Here is a 17,069-nt window from a genome sequence, read left to right on the forward strand (position 1 = left end):
TCTACACTTAGAATTCATTATGAGAATACATATCAAACTTTTGCTTTTAGGCTTTGATCTTGTGTTACTTTTCATCCTTTTGGGTTTCACCGTTCCTGTTTGAGTCGGTCTTTCATTTCGGGTTCTTTCTGTTGTGTCTTTGTGGGTTGTAATCCTTAGGTATATAGGCTTCGGGTTCTTCCCTTTTGTATTTGGGATTTTGGCTAATTTCTGACATTGGGTTGCCATTGGGCTCTTTGTATTTTCGTACCTTTTGCATTGTACCCTTTACCCCGTCAGATATCCAAGAAGGATGTATTAAAATCCTCTGCAGTACTGGTGGGGTGGCGGTGCACACATAGCCTCTGCTGTGTCGTCGGATGCGCACCGACACCCCGTCGGTACTGCAGAGGATGGTCTGGACACCAGTATCAATTGCCGATGATATTGATATCGATATTGGTACGTGTCAACCATATCAATAATAATATTTTTTAATAAAAATGTGGATGTTTGTACCACATCGGTCATGTATGGTACGAACACAATCAATACCGTTGTGAATCGGCCAAAACGGCATATCTGAATCTGATACCATTGCTTAAAATTTTAGACACAGTTTCTGAATCTCTTCAACTATGAGATCTGACCCTTCGATTGGATTTGTAAAATTGTATCATGGTTTTATGTATTCTTTTTAGTTCGGTATCAGAATTGATACCATGATCAATACCGGTCTGTATCTTCATATCAGATGATTTTGCCCTCAAAGATATGATACCATATCCTTTAGGCTTAGGGTATTTCTGAGATTTCTGCAGATGCAGCCGATGCCTTTTGCCTAACCGATACCTTAAAAAAAAACGCAAAAAAAAGGGGGGTCAGTGAGTCAGTCTAACATCACCAATGGTTAAGAGAAGAGAGAGAAGACGGTTCCACCGTTTACGCTGTTTCCCACGTTGCCAGTTGCCTTCCTAGCTTTACTCTTCCCTCGCATTGGAATCTCTTCTCTACTCTGTTAGTATTCTCTCTTATACAGTTCCATTGTCGTTTTCTCCCATAAAGGACTTTTGAATCTCCGGCGACATTTGCCGGAGATTTCTCTTGTGGAAATGGAAGACTACTTGCAGATTTTCGTAGACGAAACCAACTTCTTAAACCGCATTGTACTTGGAAGCTTTCTGCCTGATAATCTTTGGAAGCCTCTTCCTCACTTTGTCCAGACTTGGATTCGGAATTACATTGGCGGAACCTTAGTTTACTTTGTCTCTGGGTTTCTCTGGTGTTTCTACATTTACTACTGGAAGCGAAACGTATATATCCCAAAAGGTACAGAATTGTTCTTCTTTTCCTTTTCCAATTTAGGTTCTCTGTTCTATCCAATCTTTCTAGGTGTTATCAGTCCTCTCTGTGTTTTTTTTTTTACATGGAAGTCGTTGAAGTTTTATTTAGAAAGATTGGTTTCATCAAAGCTGTTTGAATTGAATTGTTGGATATGTATTTCGTGTTATGCTGAATCTGATGATCTTAACATTTCTGTTTTGTTTCCAATTTCTTCGATGAATCTGACATTGATTCACCCCCCCTCTTCTGATTCCTACTTTATCTTTTCCTTCAACTTTTTACTTGTCTTTCTTTCTTTGGGGTGGAAAATTACGCATCGGAAACTCGTTGATCGATAAAAAGATGCAGAAACTCGGGGAAGTTTTTGATTACCTAGAATCTTGTTATCACATTCCCGTTCTTGTATTGCTAGTCTTCTTATTCAGGAGATGGTCATCGACAGCCTACATGTGGCTTTTTGGGAAATCTCAGTATTGTTCTTCCCATTGATTTAAGAGCTTATTTGCTTTCTTCGAATCCCGACATATCATAGAGCATAGATGCCCGAATGAACTTTTGGGCATTCTCAAAGTTAGTTTGCATTTTGCTTTCTTCTAATCCCAACATATCATATAGTATAGATGCCCGAATGAGCTTTCAAACATTCTCAAAAGTAGTTTGCTTTTTTTGCTTTCCACTCAATGCAATGTCATTTGCAGATTTTCTAGTCTTGCCTCAACTTAACTCAGCTCAATTCAATTCAGAATTGTCCCAACTAAATGGGGTCGATTATATGGACCCTTTTTATTTTTCCCCCAATCTGCTCCATTCAAAGCCATACTTGTTTTTAGCCCTAAGCTATGCATGCCTTTCTTCACTTCTCCTATAGTAATTTTGGTCTGCCCTTGTCTCTTTTAGCTCCTTCAATCCGAATTAAATCACTCCTCCGTACTAGAGCATTCAAAGACCTACTTAGCACACGACCATGCCACCTCAAACAACTTTCTCGCAACTTGTCATATATTGGAGCTACTCCTAAATTAGTCTTAATATGTTAATTTCATATTGGAAAAAAGAACTCTGTCCGAGAGTGTGGGCGCTGCTCCCATACACAAAGGTGGGGCGAAATGACCACCCTGCCCCATGAAATATGAAAATGTCACCCCTGTTGATCCCTCCACACACGCTCCCATTGGCCCCCATGTTGGCGTAGGGGCTACGCTCCCAAATAGAGAACGCATTCCCTTATTTTATCTTTTCTAGTTTTACCAATTAACAATCTCAACATCCTCATTTGGGCTACACTAAGTTTGTTTATATGTTGTTTCTTTACTTCCTACCATTTAGCTCCAAACATCATTGTTGGTTGTATAATTGTCCTAAAGAATTTTCCTTTTGATTTTTAAAGGAATATCTATCACACAACACTCCGAATGCACCCCTCCACCTCATACACCCTATTATAATTCTTTGTGCAGCATCATCCTCTATTTCTCCTTCTTTATTTATGATTGAACCTAGGTATCGGAAAGTTTCACCACCCCACTTTCGGTCCTATTGTTACTAAAGTTACACACCATATACTCTGTTTTTGTTCTACTTGTCTTATTTTTTGTTCCGAGATTGATCTCTATATCTTCCAACTTCGCATTAATCCTTGCTTTTGTTTCATCTACCAAAACTATATCATTAGCAAAAAGCATACACCCAGGGATCTGATCTTGAATCTTTCTAGTAAGCTCATCTAAGATTAGTGCAAACAAATACGGGCTTAGAGTTGATCCTTGATGTAATCCAATTGTGATTCGAAATTCACTACCCTATCCGACAGTTCTTATACTAGTCACTACACCATTATACATATCTTTAACTATATCCACATACTTACTCGAAACACTTTTCTTCTCTACTACTGGCCAAACTAACTCTCTAGGAACTTTATCATAAGCTTTTTCTAAGTCAATAAAGACCATATGGAGATCCTTCTTATATTAACTAAATCTTTCCATTAGTCTTCTTAGAAAATAAATAGCTTCCGTGGTTGATCTTCCCACCATAAAACCCAATTGGTTGTCTAAAATATTGTTTTCTTGTCTTAGGTGGGCTTCAATTACTCTCTCACATAATTTTATGATATGGTTTATAAATGTTATTCCTCTATAGTTATTATAACTTTGAATGTCATCTTTATTTTTTATAAATCGGACATAATGCTTTTCCTCTATTCATTTGGTATTTTTGTGCTTATAAATTGTAATCTTCTTAAACAACTTACTTAGCCAATTTATTCCACTAATTCATAAGTTCTTCCTCACCTCAGTGGGAATACCATATGGACCTGTTTATTTATTTTCATCTTTCTTAAAGCTTCCTTTACTTCAAACACCCTGATCTTCTGTATAAATCTAAGATTTGTGGTTTCTTGCTAGTTACTAACCACCTTCTAAAACACTATTACTCATATTGTTTTCATTCAGTAAGTTATAGAAATGGGTTTTCCATTGCTCTTTAATCTCATCATAATTAATACACTATCATAAAAGGTCGTACCCAGTGCACAGGGCTCCCGCGTTTACCAGGGTCTGGGGAGTCATAATTAATACACTATCGTCTTCACTGCTAATGCATTTAGTATAGTTGAAATCTCTATTCTTCTTTTCCCTCATTTTAGTTAGTATATGGATATCTTTTTCCCCTCCTTTGTGCCTGAATTTTTATAGAGATCCTCATATTTCTTAGTCTGTGCTTTCCCTAGTTATCTTTTTAGCTACAGTTTTAGCAGATTTATACCTTTTCAATTCCTCCTCATCCTTAGTCATTGGCCAAGTTTTAAAACTAGATTTATTAGTCTTAGTGGTTGTGTGAACTTCATCATTCGACCACCAAGTTTTCCTAGATGAATGTTGCTTTTCTTTAGATTTGCCTAGAATTTCTTTAGCTACATTTTTAATATAAGTAGCCTTCTCGTTCCACATCATATTAGTGTTTTCATCGAAGTCCCACATTCCTTATGTTACGTATTCATGAGTAAATATCTCCAAGTTTCTCCTTTTAAGTTCCATCATCTTATTCTAGGGCAAATAATCTCACATTTTAGTGAACATCACAGAGTAGTTGTATTTGTTTTCTTTTCTCTCCTTTCAAACTGTATGATCGAAAAAATTAGGCATATGTCATGAATATTTAAGATGTGGAATTTCAATGAACATCGGAGAATAGTTGTGAGAAGTGATGGATGATAACATCTAATGATATTGTCATCTTTCCTTGCCTAAATGATGCACTTCTAATTGCAGACTTACCGAGGTTGTGTTGGATCGATACAAATGGACTATCTAGCTACCATAGGCTTTGGCTGGTACTTTTGTATGTGCAAGTATTTCAGGTTTCTTGATGCAGGCAGTTTTTATTTTAGTGCAAAGTTACAGTAAATTAAGAGGGTTGAACACCTCCGTAATTTGAATATATCAGTTTATTTTGTAACTCTTGCTCAGAATCTAGCATACCATAATTTGCTTATTTTTGCAGCTATAGCGACATTTTACAAGTAATAGCAGATGGTCAAATCACTCTTTGTTTGCTTATCAATTCAAATAACAAGTTTCCTCTTATTCTTCTTATTTGTCTTTTATAAACATTGCTACTGTTTTCGGAGAGTTTAAGAAACAAGGGCTTTAACTTATTACTTAAAAGTTGACATTTTCTTGGTGCTTGAGTACTCTTGTTACAGATGCCATACCTTCAAGAAATGCCATGCTACTGCAAATAATTGTTGCAATGAAGGCCATGCCATGGTATTCTGCTCTTCCAACAGTTTCTGAGTACATGGTTGAAAATGGCTGGACAAGGTGTTTTCCTAGAATAAGTGACATAGGTTGGCTGGCCTACCTTGTCTACTTGGTGGTTTATTTTGCATTTGTTGAGTTTGGGATCTATTGGATGCACAGAGAGTTGCATGATATTAAACCTTTGTACAAATATCTTCATGCAACACATCACATCTACAACAAGCAGAACACGCTTTCTCCTTTTGCTGGTAAGTTCAATTTCCCATTTAATTCATATGTTCTATTATTCTTGCCTGGTTAAAACGAGAAAACCTGAATCTGCTGGTTTATGTTTGCAAATCTCCATTCTAGGTTTTCATGCCCTAATGTGATTGGCTTGACATGAATATACTTAAGAATCAAACTTCTTTACCAAGTGTCAACCTGGAAGGCTAATATTGCAAAAAATCGCATTAAAATTGTTTCTTTTGGGTTTTGTGCCATGATTTCAATAACTATTGAAGGAAATCTAAGTCAACGCACAAATGTAGATTTGCAGATAGGATTTCAGTTGGAGCAAGCCTTAAGCTGTGCTTAGTGTTTGGAATTTTGTTGTTGGTACATGAGCTGTTTCTGATACTCTTGTTTTAATATGTGCTCCTTTGCTCTTCCATAGTTTCATTGGATTTCTGAATAAGTTCAACCCCATGATAATTGATTGAACTTATGTGGTCTTTTTACTCTTGTTTATAGCAATGATGGTACGTTTTCTCCAAACCAGTCTCAAATTTTTTTTTTGTCTTTGTGATCTTGTTGAGCAGCTTACTCAACGAGGGAAGCTCATCTCCATGCATATCCTAAACTTACATGGGATACTTTCTCGTCCTAAAGCTTTTCTTATCTTCATTTTTCTTTTGGATTTTTTTTTTAATTTTAGATACCCTAATTTGATTTTCATGTTTTTCGTAATGGTTTCAAGGCAACCCCCATCCCATACCCTCCCACCCTGGCCACTGCTACAACTGGCAAGTGATCTTACCAGCTGACCTTATCAACTGTAGTTTCTTTTACTTTAAATGACCTATTTTAATGAAAGAATTATAGTCTCCATTGTCACCAGGTTTTTCAATGGTTCTTAACTAATGCTCCTATGGTGGTCTTCATTTAATAGTTTGGAAATAGTTTGTCTGTTTTCCATTATTTCATACATCACCATTTCCTTTTGAGGGAGTTTTTGGTGGGTGAGGGGAGAAAAGACCATATTAGTTCTAATATGTGCTCACTTGGATTGAACACTTTGACTCTGATTCTGGCATCTTGCCCAATAAATATGACGGTTTTGAGTGGTTTTGTTTTGTTTTGTTTTTTTTTTAATAGTAATTTGGATCGGTGACCAGACTGACTTGAAAGCATGTCCTAGGATAGTCCAAATGTCCACTCTGCTACCAATTTAAAAATGCTGGCCTCATTAATGATCCATCTTAGACACAATGAAAGAAAATCAGACATCTTCTAGTGGCTAAAACAGGCTTTAAATCTTTCTGTGGTATAGTTTGCCATCTTTGCAGAAGATGGGCTTCTTAAAATTAGATGTGATCTTGATAACAAGTTAAAGATTGAAATAACATTGTGTATAGGAAGTAACTCACAAAAGCCAATGGTAATTTAGATACCTTGGGTTAATGCATCGTTGTTCTGTATATTTCTTCAACCATAGATATGGATGTAGTAGCTGTGATGCCCATCCATGTTATTTTGCGGGCGTGGCTGCATCACCCTGCACAAGATTGCGGACATGGCTGCATGGTGTTGCAGGTGTGGGTGCATCACCCCGCAAATGGTTGCCGTTGTGGCTGCACTGCCTCGCATATGGTCCCAAGCTTAGTCACATGACATGATTTGAGGCGTGGCTGCATGGTGCTGCGGGCATGCGTGCACTGCCTTGCACATGGTTGCAAACATGGCTGCACTGCCCCGCATATTTTGCAATGCCTCATACAAAAGAGGTAATTTATTCCATATCATTTTTGCTTAATAAAATCATTTTTATTTGAATTAATATCTTGAGCAAAACAATTGATCAAGCCTATTCGAAATTGGTCCTCAATAGCCACATAAACCATTAGGGGATGTTCTCTTGAGGTTATTTATTCCATCACAGTTTTACTTTAAAGAACCTCATGAGCCTTTGGGCCCCACCCTTTACCACTCTTAGTTTGTATTATCCTGTAAGAATACCTACTGGGATAATTTGAAATATTCTTTATTTTAACTCTTTTTTTTGGTAGCCTTCCACAAACCCCCCCCCCCCAAAAAAAATCCCAACCCAGCCTCCCCAACGAGAGCGGGAATCGATCTTGATATGGTCCTCATCATTGCACTAGGTAGGCACCTTTAGGAGTGTGTCTATTGCTGACTATCTGGTGACATTTAAAACATCGCCAAATCATAATTTCTTGCCAGGTGGCAAATATGGGTGGTTCACTGTGATAAAAGACATCACCCCATCTAATTAGTTGAATTTCAGCCTCACTTGAGAATTGGAAGTGCCTCAAACGTGAGTCAAAAGTAACATAAATTAACAAGGATGGCACTAGTTTACATTAATATGAAATGATATTGTTAATTTTAATAAACTTTAAACTGACCTTTTTTAAGTGCTTCACATTCTTGGTTAGAACTAAAATTTGTTGATTGTTTTATTTCAGGTTTGGCATTTCATCCACTGGACGGGATATTACAGGCAGTACCACATGTGATAGCACTCTTCTTGATTCCAACCCATTTCATTACTCACATTGTTCTCTTATTTCTTGAAGCTATATGGACAACAAACATTCATGACTGCATCCATGGCAAAGCATGGTCTGTCATGGGGGCTGGTTACCACACAATTCACCATACTACTTACCGACATAACTATGGCCACTACACAATATGGATGGATTGGATGTTCGGTACTCTTCGTGACCCAATACCAGACTCATCAAAGAAGGTCATGTAATAAACTATACTACCATGGAGTTCTCTTTTTGCCTCTCTTTCTCTCTCATGTAATAGACTTGTCTACCATGGAGCTCTCTTTTAGCCTATCTGTTGTTGTTTAGCATGCTTAGATTGAGGCTCAGCTCTACAGGGTCAGTTACTTTGACCTTTCTTTCTCTTTATTTGGTTGGAATACTTCTGATATCGAATGAGGAATATTCCTTGGATGTAGGTGATACAGGTTGATTTCTGGCAACAGCGTTCCCTTTGGTTTTCATCTCAAGAATTTATAATTGGAGACAGAAGCATCTATCTGTTTGGATGTGTCTTCACTCCTCACTCCCCCCCCCCCTCCCCCCCAACAACAAAAAACAAAAAAAGAAGAAAAATCAATGTTTCAAATGTCAGACTAAGACTATAGATGACTAATGGTTGAGCCGGAATCTTGCTAGTATATTTGATCATGTTTGGGTTGGTCAGATAAGCAATGAAAAACAATGAAGCTGAAGATATTGTACAGCAGGCTTAGTTTGTTGCTTTCTGTGGAAAGAAAACCTGCATTAGTTATTGGACTGAGTTTACCTTCACTTCGTCGTGGGCATGGTACCGTGATGCCCAAGGGGAGGGGTAGTTTCGACCCCAAACAATGGAAGGTGTGAGGGTATCACCAATGGGGAGGGAATTCTTCCTCTCCCACAAGTGAAGGAAAATTTTCGTCCCCTGATGCCGGGCAGTGTTCTTTCCCTTGAATGCTAAGAAAAATTTTAACCGGAATAAATGTTATGAAATCTTTTTTGTTTTTTATGGTATAAATGCAATGAAATTGATGGGCTGGCAGAACGAAAATTGGTTTAACATTAGAAATGGGCTTTAAGAGAACGGAATAGGTATTCGGTATTCCCAGATCAGAATCGAATCGACTATCACTAGGATTGGTCACTTTTTGATTGATTTGAAAAAGAAAAAAAAAGTTCCGAAAGTCTTTTCGAATCCCAAACCCACCCTCCTCCGGTATGAATCATTTTGCGCCCCTTTATTTCTGGGGACAGGACCAAGCTGCCCTTAAGATTTCCCAAAAAAAAACTTTGCAAAAAAGGTGGATGTATTTTTCCTCGCACATGATGGAGAAAAACTTTCTCCTACAAATTTAGTCACAAACAGTCTATTATTGTTTGCGTACTTATGCTTACAGCTGCACCATTGGATTGAGGCGTGTTTGCATCCATATATGGTTGAACTCCTGAAAACATTACAATTCTCTCCATATCTAATCATTTTCGTCGGTAAGCGAGTGATGATTAAAATTGATACATTTTTTATAATAATGGGTGTACCCAATGCACCAGGCTCCTGCCACTACAAAGTATGGGGAAGGTCATAATGACTAAAATTGAGGCATTGTTTGCTATGTCTTTTTGAAATAGATTTTGAATCTAGAAAGTTTTTTTAAATGAGAAAATGGAGAAGAAATGGATTTCAGAATACATTCTAGACCTAGAATTATTTGAAAAGTGCGTACAACAAAACCTTAGACTTGAATTGGTGGTGCATCTATGGGATCATCTACGTGACTAAAAATTATACTTTCATGTTAACTGAATTATTAAGATTTAAAAAACATAATGAATGACATGTTTTTGTAGTTTCAACTATGGGAAAGAAAACACTACCTAGTCGCGGTGCGTGACCTCTGTACTTAGACATCGGGCCGTGCAAAATGATCGCTATATCCTCTTAGAGTTTTGCTTTTCCACGGAAACACAATGGTCATTTCACGTAATCCTGTGTCTAGTTGCACGTGATCAGGTGGTGTTCTTTCTCCCTTCAACAATATATGTTTTTTTTTTTTAATAAATTTTTTTATTGCAAAAGAATATATTAAAGACAATCAACCACATCAAATCAAATAATGAGAAAAAGAATCAATTTGGACTATGGAGTTAACTCTTTAATAGGTTGCATTTATTAAGTTTTCCAAGGTTTAGATGTCATATTGTGAAGTGATGATTATTGACTTCCAATCCGATCCAACAATTAACGCGTCTCTGTCCATGTCCATGCTGAAATTCTTTCATCAGTCATTGAAACCCATTTGGTTTCAAGGAGGATAGTCAGACACTCAGTCAATGGTCAATGGCCCTCCTATGACCGACCTCGATCAATTAATGCCTAAAAACCATACTCTAGTTAATAGATACTACTATAAACTCTGTCTTATCATTCTTCTATTCCAAATAAATTATAAAGGAGGAATTAATTTTCATTTTTTTTTTAAAAATCTCTTTGGACGCGGTTATTGCTATATATCTTGACTTAGTCATCCATGGAAGAAGATCTTTCATGCTGAAGTCTGCAGCACTATTATAATAATTGGTTTATTATTTGAAAATAGATCAATCGAATAAGTACTTCCAGCCAAGTGCGTCTCATGGTGACTTGCATATAACTCAGGGTTGCGTCGAATCGCAAGGGAGGATGCATTTGGCTTTCCAGTTTTGAGAAACAGGTAATCCTCTTTATTGGGATTTTTGTATAGGGGTGAGCTGCTTTATTGAGTTTTTGAGAGATATTTGTATCTTCTCGGGTTGGATAAGGTGGGAATGTTCCCCTTTGTATTCTTTATTCATTGGTTTTGATCGTAATAAAATCCTAGGGACTGGCCAGGGTCCTAGATAAATTCGGATTAAAAAAAAAAAAAAAAAGTACTTCCATCCAAATGTAGTGTCGAGTCGACCCCATTGATCTTATTAAGGCGGCATTTGTAAGGAGAGACTGATATTCATAGAAAAATCCCATCCGAATCAAATCCAGAGGGGTCATAACTTTCACTCTCTCATCCTCATACGTTCCATGGACCCCTCTCTCTGTGTTCTGCGCACAATCCGTAGCAACTTAATTTTTGATCGGCCAAAACTCTAATGGCCTAAAACCTCAAAGATTCTGAGAATCGAAAGTCAAAACGAATTTTGTGGTCAGAGTAATTTTTGGACCGACTCATTATACAAAATCAACTAGATTAATGGCTAAACATAATTCCATTCCCAAAGTGTTCCTCGAGAGTTAAAACAAAAATCACCAAAAGCACTTCGGCAATGTGTTGTTCAATGGTAGCTAAAATCAAGGGATTATTCAATTTTGCAGTTTTTGCACCGGTTTTGATGTTGAGAAGATTTTTTAAGAACTTATGGATTGGTTGGACCAATAGAAGTTCACTCGATTAAATCGAAAGTACATACGAACTAGGGTTCTACAATGATTTATTGATTGAGCCAAAACTTTAGGATCAAAATTACACATTTAAAGGGGTGTACCAATCCATTGAAGTTTTGCGCACGATTTAGGAATTTTGGTTTTTTTTATTTTATTTTAATATTAGTTGGTTTTCTATTCTATTTAAGTTTCATTTTCCTTTATAATCTGATCTTCTTATTTATCGGTAGTTTTAGATGAAGTAAAGATGATCTTGAATTTTATAAAAGAAACAGTTTTGTTTGCTATCTTTCGAACATGGATCATGTTTTTATACAAGTACTGGCCAAGTCTCTCTAGAATCCACTCCTCTCCTCTTGTGGATCCCACAGTGGATTTCATGTGACAAGCCCTAAAAAGCCTTGGATGATACTTGTACAAGGACACACGATCCACGCTCGCCAAATTAATGCTTGGTTTGATCGAAGGTGGACCTTGTCCTTGTAAAAATACCATCCAAGGTCCTCCAAGGCCACTCACATGGAATACATTGTAGGACCCATCATAGAGAGAGTGGATTCTATGTGGGTGGTCCTGGAGGACCTTAGACGGTGCTTGTACAAGGACAGGATCCGATCTCGGTCTGATCCAAGCGGTTCAAAATACCAAACAGATCTGGCTTTTAAGGCTATTTAATAACGATGTCGTGGGAATTGATTTATTGCACTGTGAAAGTATAAAGCTTCTAACGCGTTAGCTCCAAGCCTCCAATGTTTTGACGTTCTGCCACACGCATGGTCCGACCGTCCATGAGAGAGAGAGAGAGAGATGACTTGGTTGGGAGACTGACGTCGCGAAGTTTACATCAGGGAGCTAAGGTCATTGATATCTTCCTGGCGCCTGCTCAGTTGTTTCGTGTTCTCTTCCCAGAAATTTCGGTTTCACTCTATTTTATTTATTTATTTTTTCTAAATTCGCTTCCTTAGAATTTATATTCACTTCGCGTGGTGCAGGGGTTACCCCCAAATCCCAAAAGCTCAAAGCAGTTTTCCAACACTTTCTTTATCATCTCCGTCGTCGTCATCGTCGTCCTTGTCCGCCTAATTAACTCTTATACATACCGTCCCCCTCAGTAGCCGCAGTAAGAAAGAATGGCGGCTAAGAGGCTTCTTGATGAACCCCGTCGTGAACCCAACGAGCCAGATCCCAAAAGGATTAGAACTACACCTTCTTTCGCAGCGTTGGTATCGATCGAATTTTATCGGAAAATTCTATTTGATCCCTTTCTCTTTTCTCCTACTACTACTTTTATTTTTCTTAAAATATATCTTCCCCAACTTTTCTAGATTTTAGTTTTAAGGAAAGTTGATTTTTGTTGTTTCCTACCGATTTCATGCATTATCCTGTACTATTTACTCATTTCTCCTACAAATGATACTCATTCTGTGTTTATTTAATTAATTAATTAATTGTTGGCAATCTAAACAAACCCTTGGCGCTATCTGTTTTTTGGAATCTTAATTTTTTGGAATGACTTAAAACGAAGGATTAATTACTTACTTCGTTTTTTTCTTTCTTCTATTCTCTTAACAGTGTAATTGGAGAAGTTGTGATGCTGAAATCGTTCCACAAATTTATTTCAACCTTGGAGCCATTGCTTCGAAGAGTGGTATGATGAAGAAGAAACCCTCTCGATCAAATCATGTTTTATTATGACTAATTACAGTTTTGGTTTAAAAACTATTGGACTCTGGAACAAACCCTCTCCTCTCAAAGTGTTCTTAACATAATCTTTATCAATCTGTGGCCTTAATTAATTATTATTAGGTGAATGAAGAGGTGGAACGTGTGCTTCGACGCAGTGCTGCTCGTCTCTATAGGTACATATATAGATCAATAATAATACAAATATATATCTCAGAAACGTTTATTTATTACACCATATATTACTTTCACTAATCCATCGATCACTCTTAATTCTGTTTTTTTCTATTTCTTGTAGGGAACCCTCAATGCAAATCAGAGCAGCAATAGAAGCCTCAACCTTAACACTTAGCTTCAGCAAAAAGCTCTCACTCCCAGTGTTCACCGGAAGCAAAATTGAAGATTTTGAAAATAGCCCACTTCAAATCTTTGTTGTGGACACCCAAGGTGGTCGGAGTGTTCCAACCGCTTTACCTTATCCTATCAAAGTAGAGATTGTTGCTATCGATGGTGACTTTGCCTCAAGAGACGCTGACAATTGGAGTAGCGAACAATTTAACAGCAAAATTGTGAGAGAAAGAGAAGGGAAGAGGCCATTGCTCGCTGGAGACGTCATTGTCACTATAAGGGATGGTTTTGCTACGATAGCAGATTTATCATTTACCGATAATTCGAGTTGGATTCGAAGTCGGAGGTTCAGACTTGGGGCAAGAGTAGCTCCGGGGAGTAGTAGTCAACAAGGTGTTAGGATAGGTGAAGCCATGACAGAATCCTTCATGGTTAAAGATCACAGAGGAGAGTGTAAGTTTATCCTATCATTGACTCACATGTTCATGACGTACTACTTTAATTTCAGATTTTTAATCCTTTGGTTTTGTTTGCTTTTCTTACTTATTTTTCTCTTAAAAAATTAATATGAGGTCCTCTGTAAAATAGATCCACCTAATGAATTGCCAACAGTTTGTGAATCTCAATCTCAACTGTTAATGTTAATCCCAGGTGTCGCATGTTCAGGTCCATACCCTAAAAGAAGATGTATGTATCTATTAGGGGTTGCTCTTCCTTATATTCCTAGATATACTAAGACCCTCCTCAAGGCTAGTCAATGTGGGATTAGGAGTCGGATCAGCTTCTCCACTCAAACTTTGGCTAGTTCCTACAAACAACCGCTGGCTTGGTTAGTACTTTGGCTAGTTCCTACGTACAAACAACAGCTGGCTTGGTTAGTTAGAGGCATTGTCAGTTGAGTGCATGTACCTTCAAGAAATCAAGGAATGGTTTCTCTTGGATTGCATTTGTGTCATAAAGGCACCCTTCTCCTCCCTCCCTTTGATAGTAATAGGATTTTGTTGGTTTGTCTTAGTCTTTCTTTCAAACTTAGATTCGATTAGATTAGGATTAACAAAATTAATAATAAAAAACATCTTGGCACCCTAGTCAGGGGGACCCACACTACATTAAGGTCCGTTAACCCATATCCCTAGAGTGCCTTCGGGTCTGGCTTAGATACAAAATGATGCTTTTATTGGGTTACTCTTTCCAACTTATGTGCCTGAGACCATCCCCCAAAGCTAGGTTAAGTAGGATTGGAGAAAGGAAGAAATTTAACTCCGTAATCTATGGACACTTATTTGATGTTACTTTCTGTCAGGCTTCCGACTTGTTAATTAGCTTCATGTTTTTAGCTTTGACTGCAACGTAGTCAGTTCTCTCAGGCCAGGGGCCTTGCCATGGCCCTTAATTTTCCCGTTTGGTTTTGTCTGCTTTAATCCATGATTGAAACCGACGGCATAAAGTCAAAAAAAAAAAAGCATGCAATCAACGAGAAATGATCTGTACTTGTTTCAAGAATTTAATTTGAATCTCATGCAATCAACCAAAATCATTGACTAAACCATCTAAATAAAGACTAAGGAATTTTAACTTTCTTACGCTTTCTAGGATGCTATCTTATGAAAATCTCTCTCTCTCTTTTTCTCTGTCTCTTTCTATTATATATTACAAATAATCGAATTAAGGTTTGAATATTTTGTCTTGTTCTAATCGCCTTATCTCTACAGTGTACAAGAAGCACCATCCACCGTCTCTGCAAGATGAGGTTTGGCGTCTAGAGAAAATTGCGAAAGATGGGGCCTTCCATAGGAAACTAGCTTCAGAGAACATCCACACAGTCCAGGACCTGTTGAAGCTATGGGTCGTCGACAGCGCAAAGCTTAGAAGGGTAATTAATGTATATATTCCTGTTGGAAATTAATTATTAATGTTAATAATGGATATATATATATATATATCTTCATGAATTCGATCGAAGATCATGCCTCTCACAGGACTGCCAATCTCATCTATTGGTTGTAGATATTAGGTGGAGGGATGTCGGACAAGACATGGGAAGCAACAATAAAGCATGCGAAGACGTGTGTGATGGGTACCAAGTTGTATAAATTCCATGGACCCCAACAATATTCCCTTATCTTGAATCCTATATGTCAAGTTGTATGGATCATTGTGGACGGCCAATTCTACACCATTCACGATCTAACTATATTTCAAAAGGTACTATTTTATAAATTAAAACATACGATCTTTCTGTTTTATTTTATACTATTGACTTAGCACATAAAATGTTAATATATATAAACAAACAACGTGAAGATTTATCTCCCTAATTATTTATATTGATTATGTTTCTGTTTCGAGCTCTGCAGGCCCATGTTGAGAAGTTGATTAGAGAAGCCTACATGCAATGGAATTTGTTGGAAGAACTATTGGATGGAGTGGTCAATGAGAATATTGCTTTTCAAGCAACAGGTATATACTCAACTCTCTATATATATCCCTTCTTCTTTTTATCAGCCTTGTACAGGTTTTGAATTAACTCTTACTTCCAATACCCTAGCTAGGGAATCCTGTTCCTGGGTTTTATTAGCTTGAGACATTTTTGGTTGTCTAAGATCTGATTAATTTCCTCATCTAGTTAATATCTTTTAAATTAACATTAATTAACAAAGATTAATTGTACAGGTGATAGGGAGGTGCAATATTTGAATTATCATCAAAATATTGCAAGATTAAATCACGACGACACTCTTATTATGGATACATTCCTCGTAGAGGTTCCTAATGGAGTCATGGAATATGGTGGTGATCGATCACAAAATTTGACACATTTTAACCCCCAAGTTGGAAACACAAATGTTTACAACATATTGGACTACTCATCCGAAGGTGATTCAATGCCACCACAGGCTTACTTCAGTTGAAAGTTAGCAAGCTATATAGTTGTTGTAGGAGATGATTTCATGAAGAGATAGGCCGGGGTTCTTTGAGCAAGTGGGGGTAGCCTACGCCTTCTCACATAGATTTTTCTATTTAAAAAAAAAATTAATGTAACAATGATGTAAAAAGATGTAGGCTACGCCGCTTGCTTAGAGAACCTTTTCCCTTTCAAGTGATTGTATCTTTTGTAAGTCGCCGCCCTCGGAAAAAATTCCTATGGCTTTGGCGCAAACATTATATGATATGCTACTAAGGTAGTCAGTCATGTATGATGTTTCCCTTCCTTTTTTTTTTATTTTTTATTTTATATATTTCTTATATTAGTGTTCTTAATTTGTTTTTTCTTTCATCCATTCGACAAAAAGGTTTGTTGCTTATGTAAATATTCATTTCAAGAAGGTTGAAAGCCACAGAAGTGGAGTGAGTAAAAGCCACGTTTAATCGCATATATATACGTCCTTTTGCATTTCTTATTTCCCAAGTGTTCAAATTTAATTAAGGTTACTTGACCTTTGATAATTAACAAGGCTAGACCATATACGTACCAGACATTATGAATCGACAGAAAAGTTTGTTCTTCATTTTTTGTCACTTGGAAATAATGATATCTGATCATGAAAATAAAATATTGGAATCTAAAATTCAAGGAAATTCAATTGTTCATATGAATTGACTAAAGGTAATGGCAATGGGGTGGGTTAGAACGGGTATCCGGGTCACCTTGTTCTGCCCCTAATAGATCAAGTATGTTATGACCTTATTGGCAATATAGTATTTGATAAACCTAGGGTACTCGATCGCCTCAATTATAGTGTAAAATTAGGGTGTTTTATATGGAGTTGCAAT

At 37.2% G+C, this 17,069-nt stretch overlaps 2 protein-coding genes across 2 annotated transcripts; both read left to right on the forward strand.

Moving 5' to 3' along the window:
• The first annotated feature begins 359 nt into the window (after nucleotides 1-359).
• LOC122645385 (delta(7)-sterol-C5(6)-desaturase-like) lies at nucleotides 360-8,120 on the forward strand. Its single transcript, XM_043838694.1, has 4 exons — nucleotides 360-441; nucleotides 1,045-1,308; nucleotides 5,033-5,338; nucleotides 7,778-8,120. Exons 1-4 carry the CDS (start codon nucleotides 360-362, stop codon nucleotides 8,071-8,073), a joined length of 948 nt encoding a protein of 315 aa, XP_043694629.1. The 3' UTR covers nucleotides 8,074-8,120.
• Nucleotides 8,121-12,391: 4,271 nt separating this feature from the next.
• On the forward strand, nucleotides 12,392-16,207 carry LOC122645386 (protein SAR DEFICIENT 1-like). The gene is made up of 8 exons (XM_043838695.1): nucleotides 12,392-12,483; nucleotides 12,837-12,912; nucleotides 13,071-13,123; nucleotides 13,246-13,748; nucleotides 15,008-15,168; nucleotides 15,303-15,500; nucleotides 15,653-15,755; nucleotides 15,969-16,207. Exons 1-8 carry the CDS (start codon nucleotides 12,395-12,397, stop codon nucleotides 16,205-16,207), a joined length of 1,422 nt encoding a protein of 473 aa, XP_043694630.1. The 5' UTR covers nucleotides 12,392-12,394.
• Nucleotides 16,208-17,069: the final 862 nt, after the last annotated feature.

This window comes from Telopea speciosissima, chromosome 11 (assembly GCF_018873765.1).
Source record: "Telopea speciosissima isolate NSW1024214 ecotype Mountain lineage chromosome 11, Tspe_v1, whole genome shotgun sequence".
Classification (NCBI taxonomy): Eukaryota; Viridiplantae; Streptophyta; class Magnoliopsida; order Proteales; family Proteaceae; genus Telopea; species Telopea speciosissima.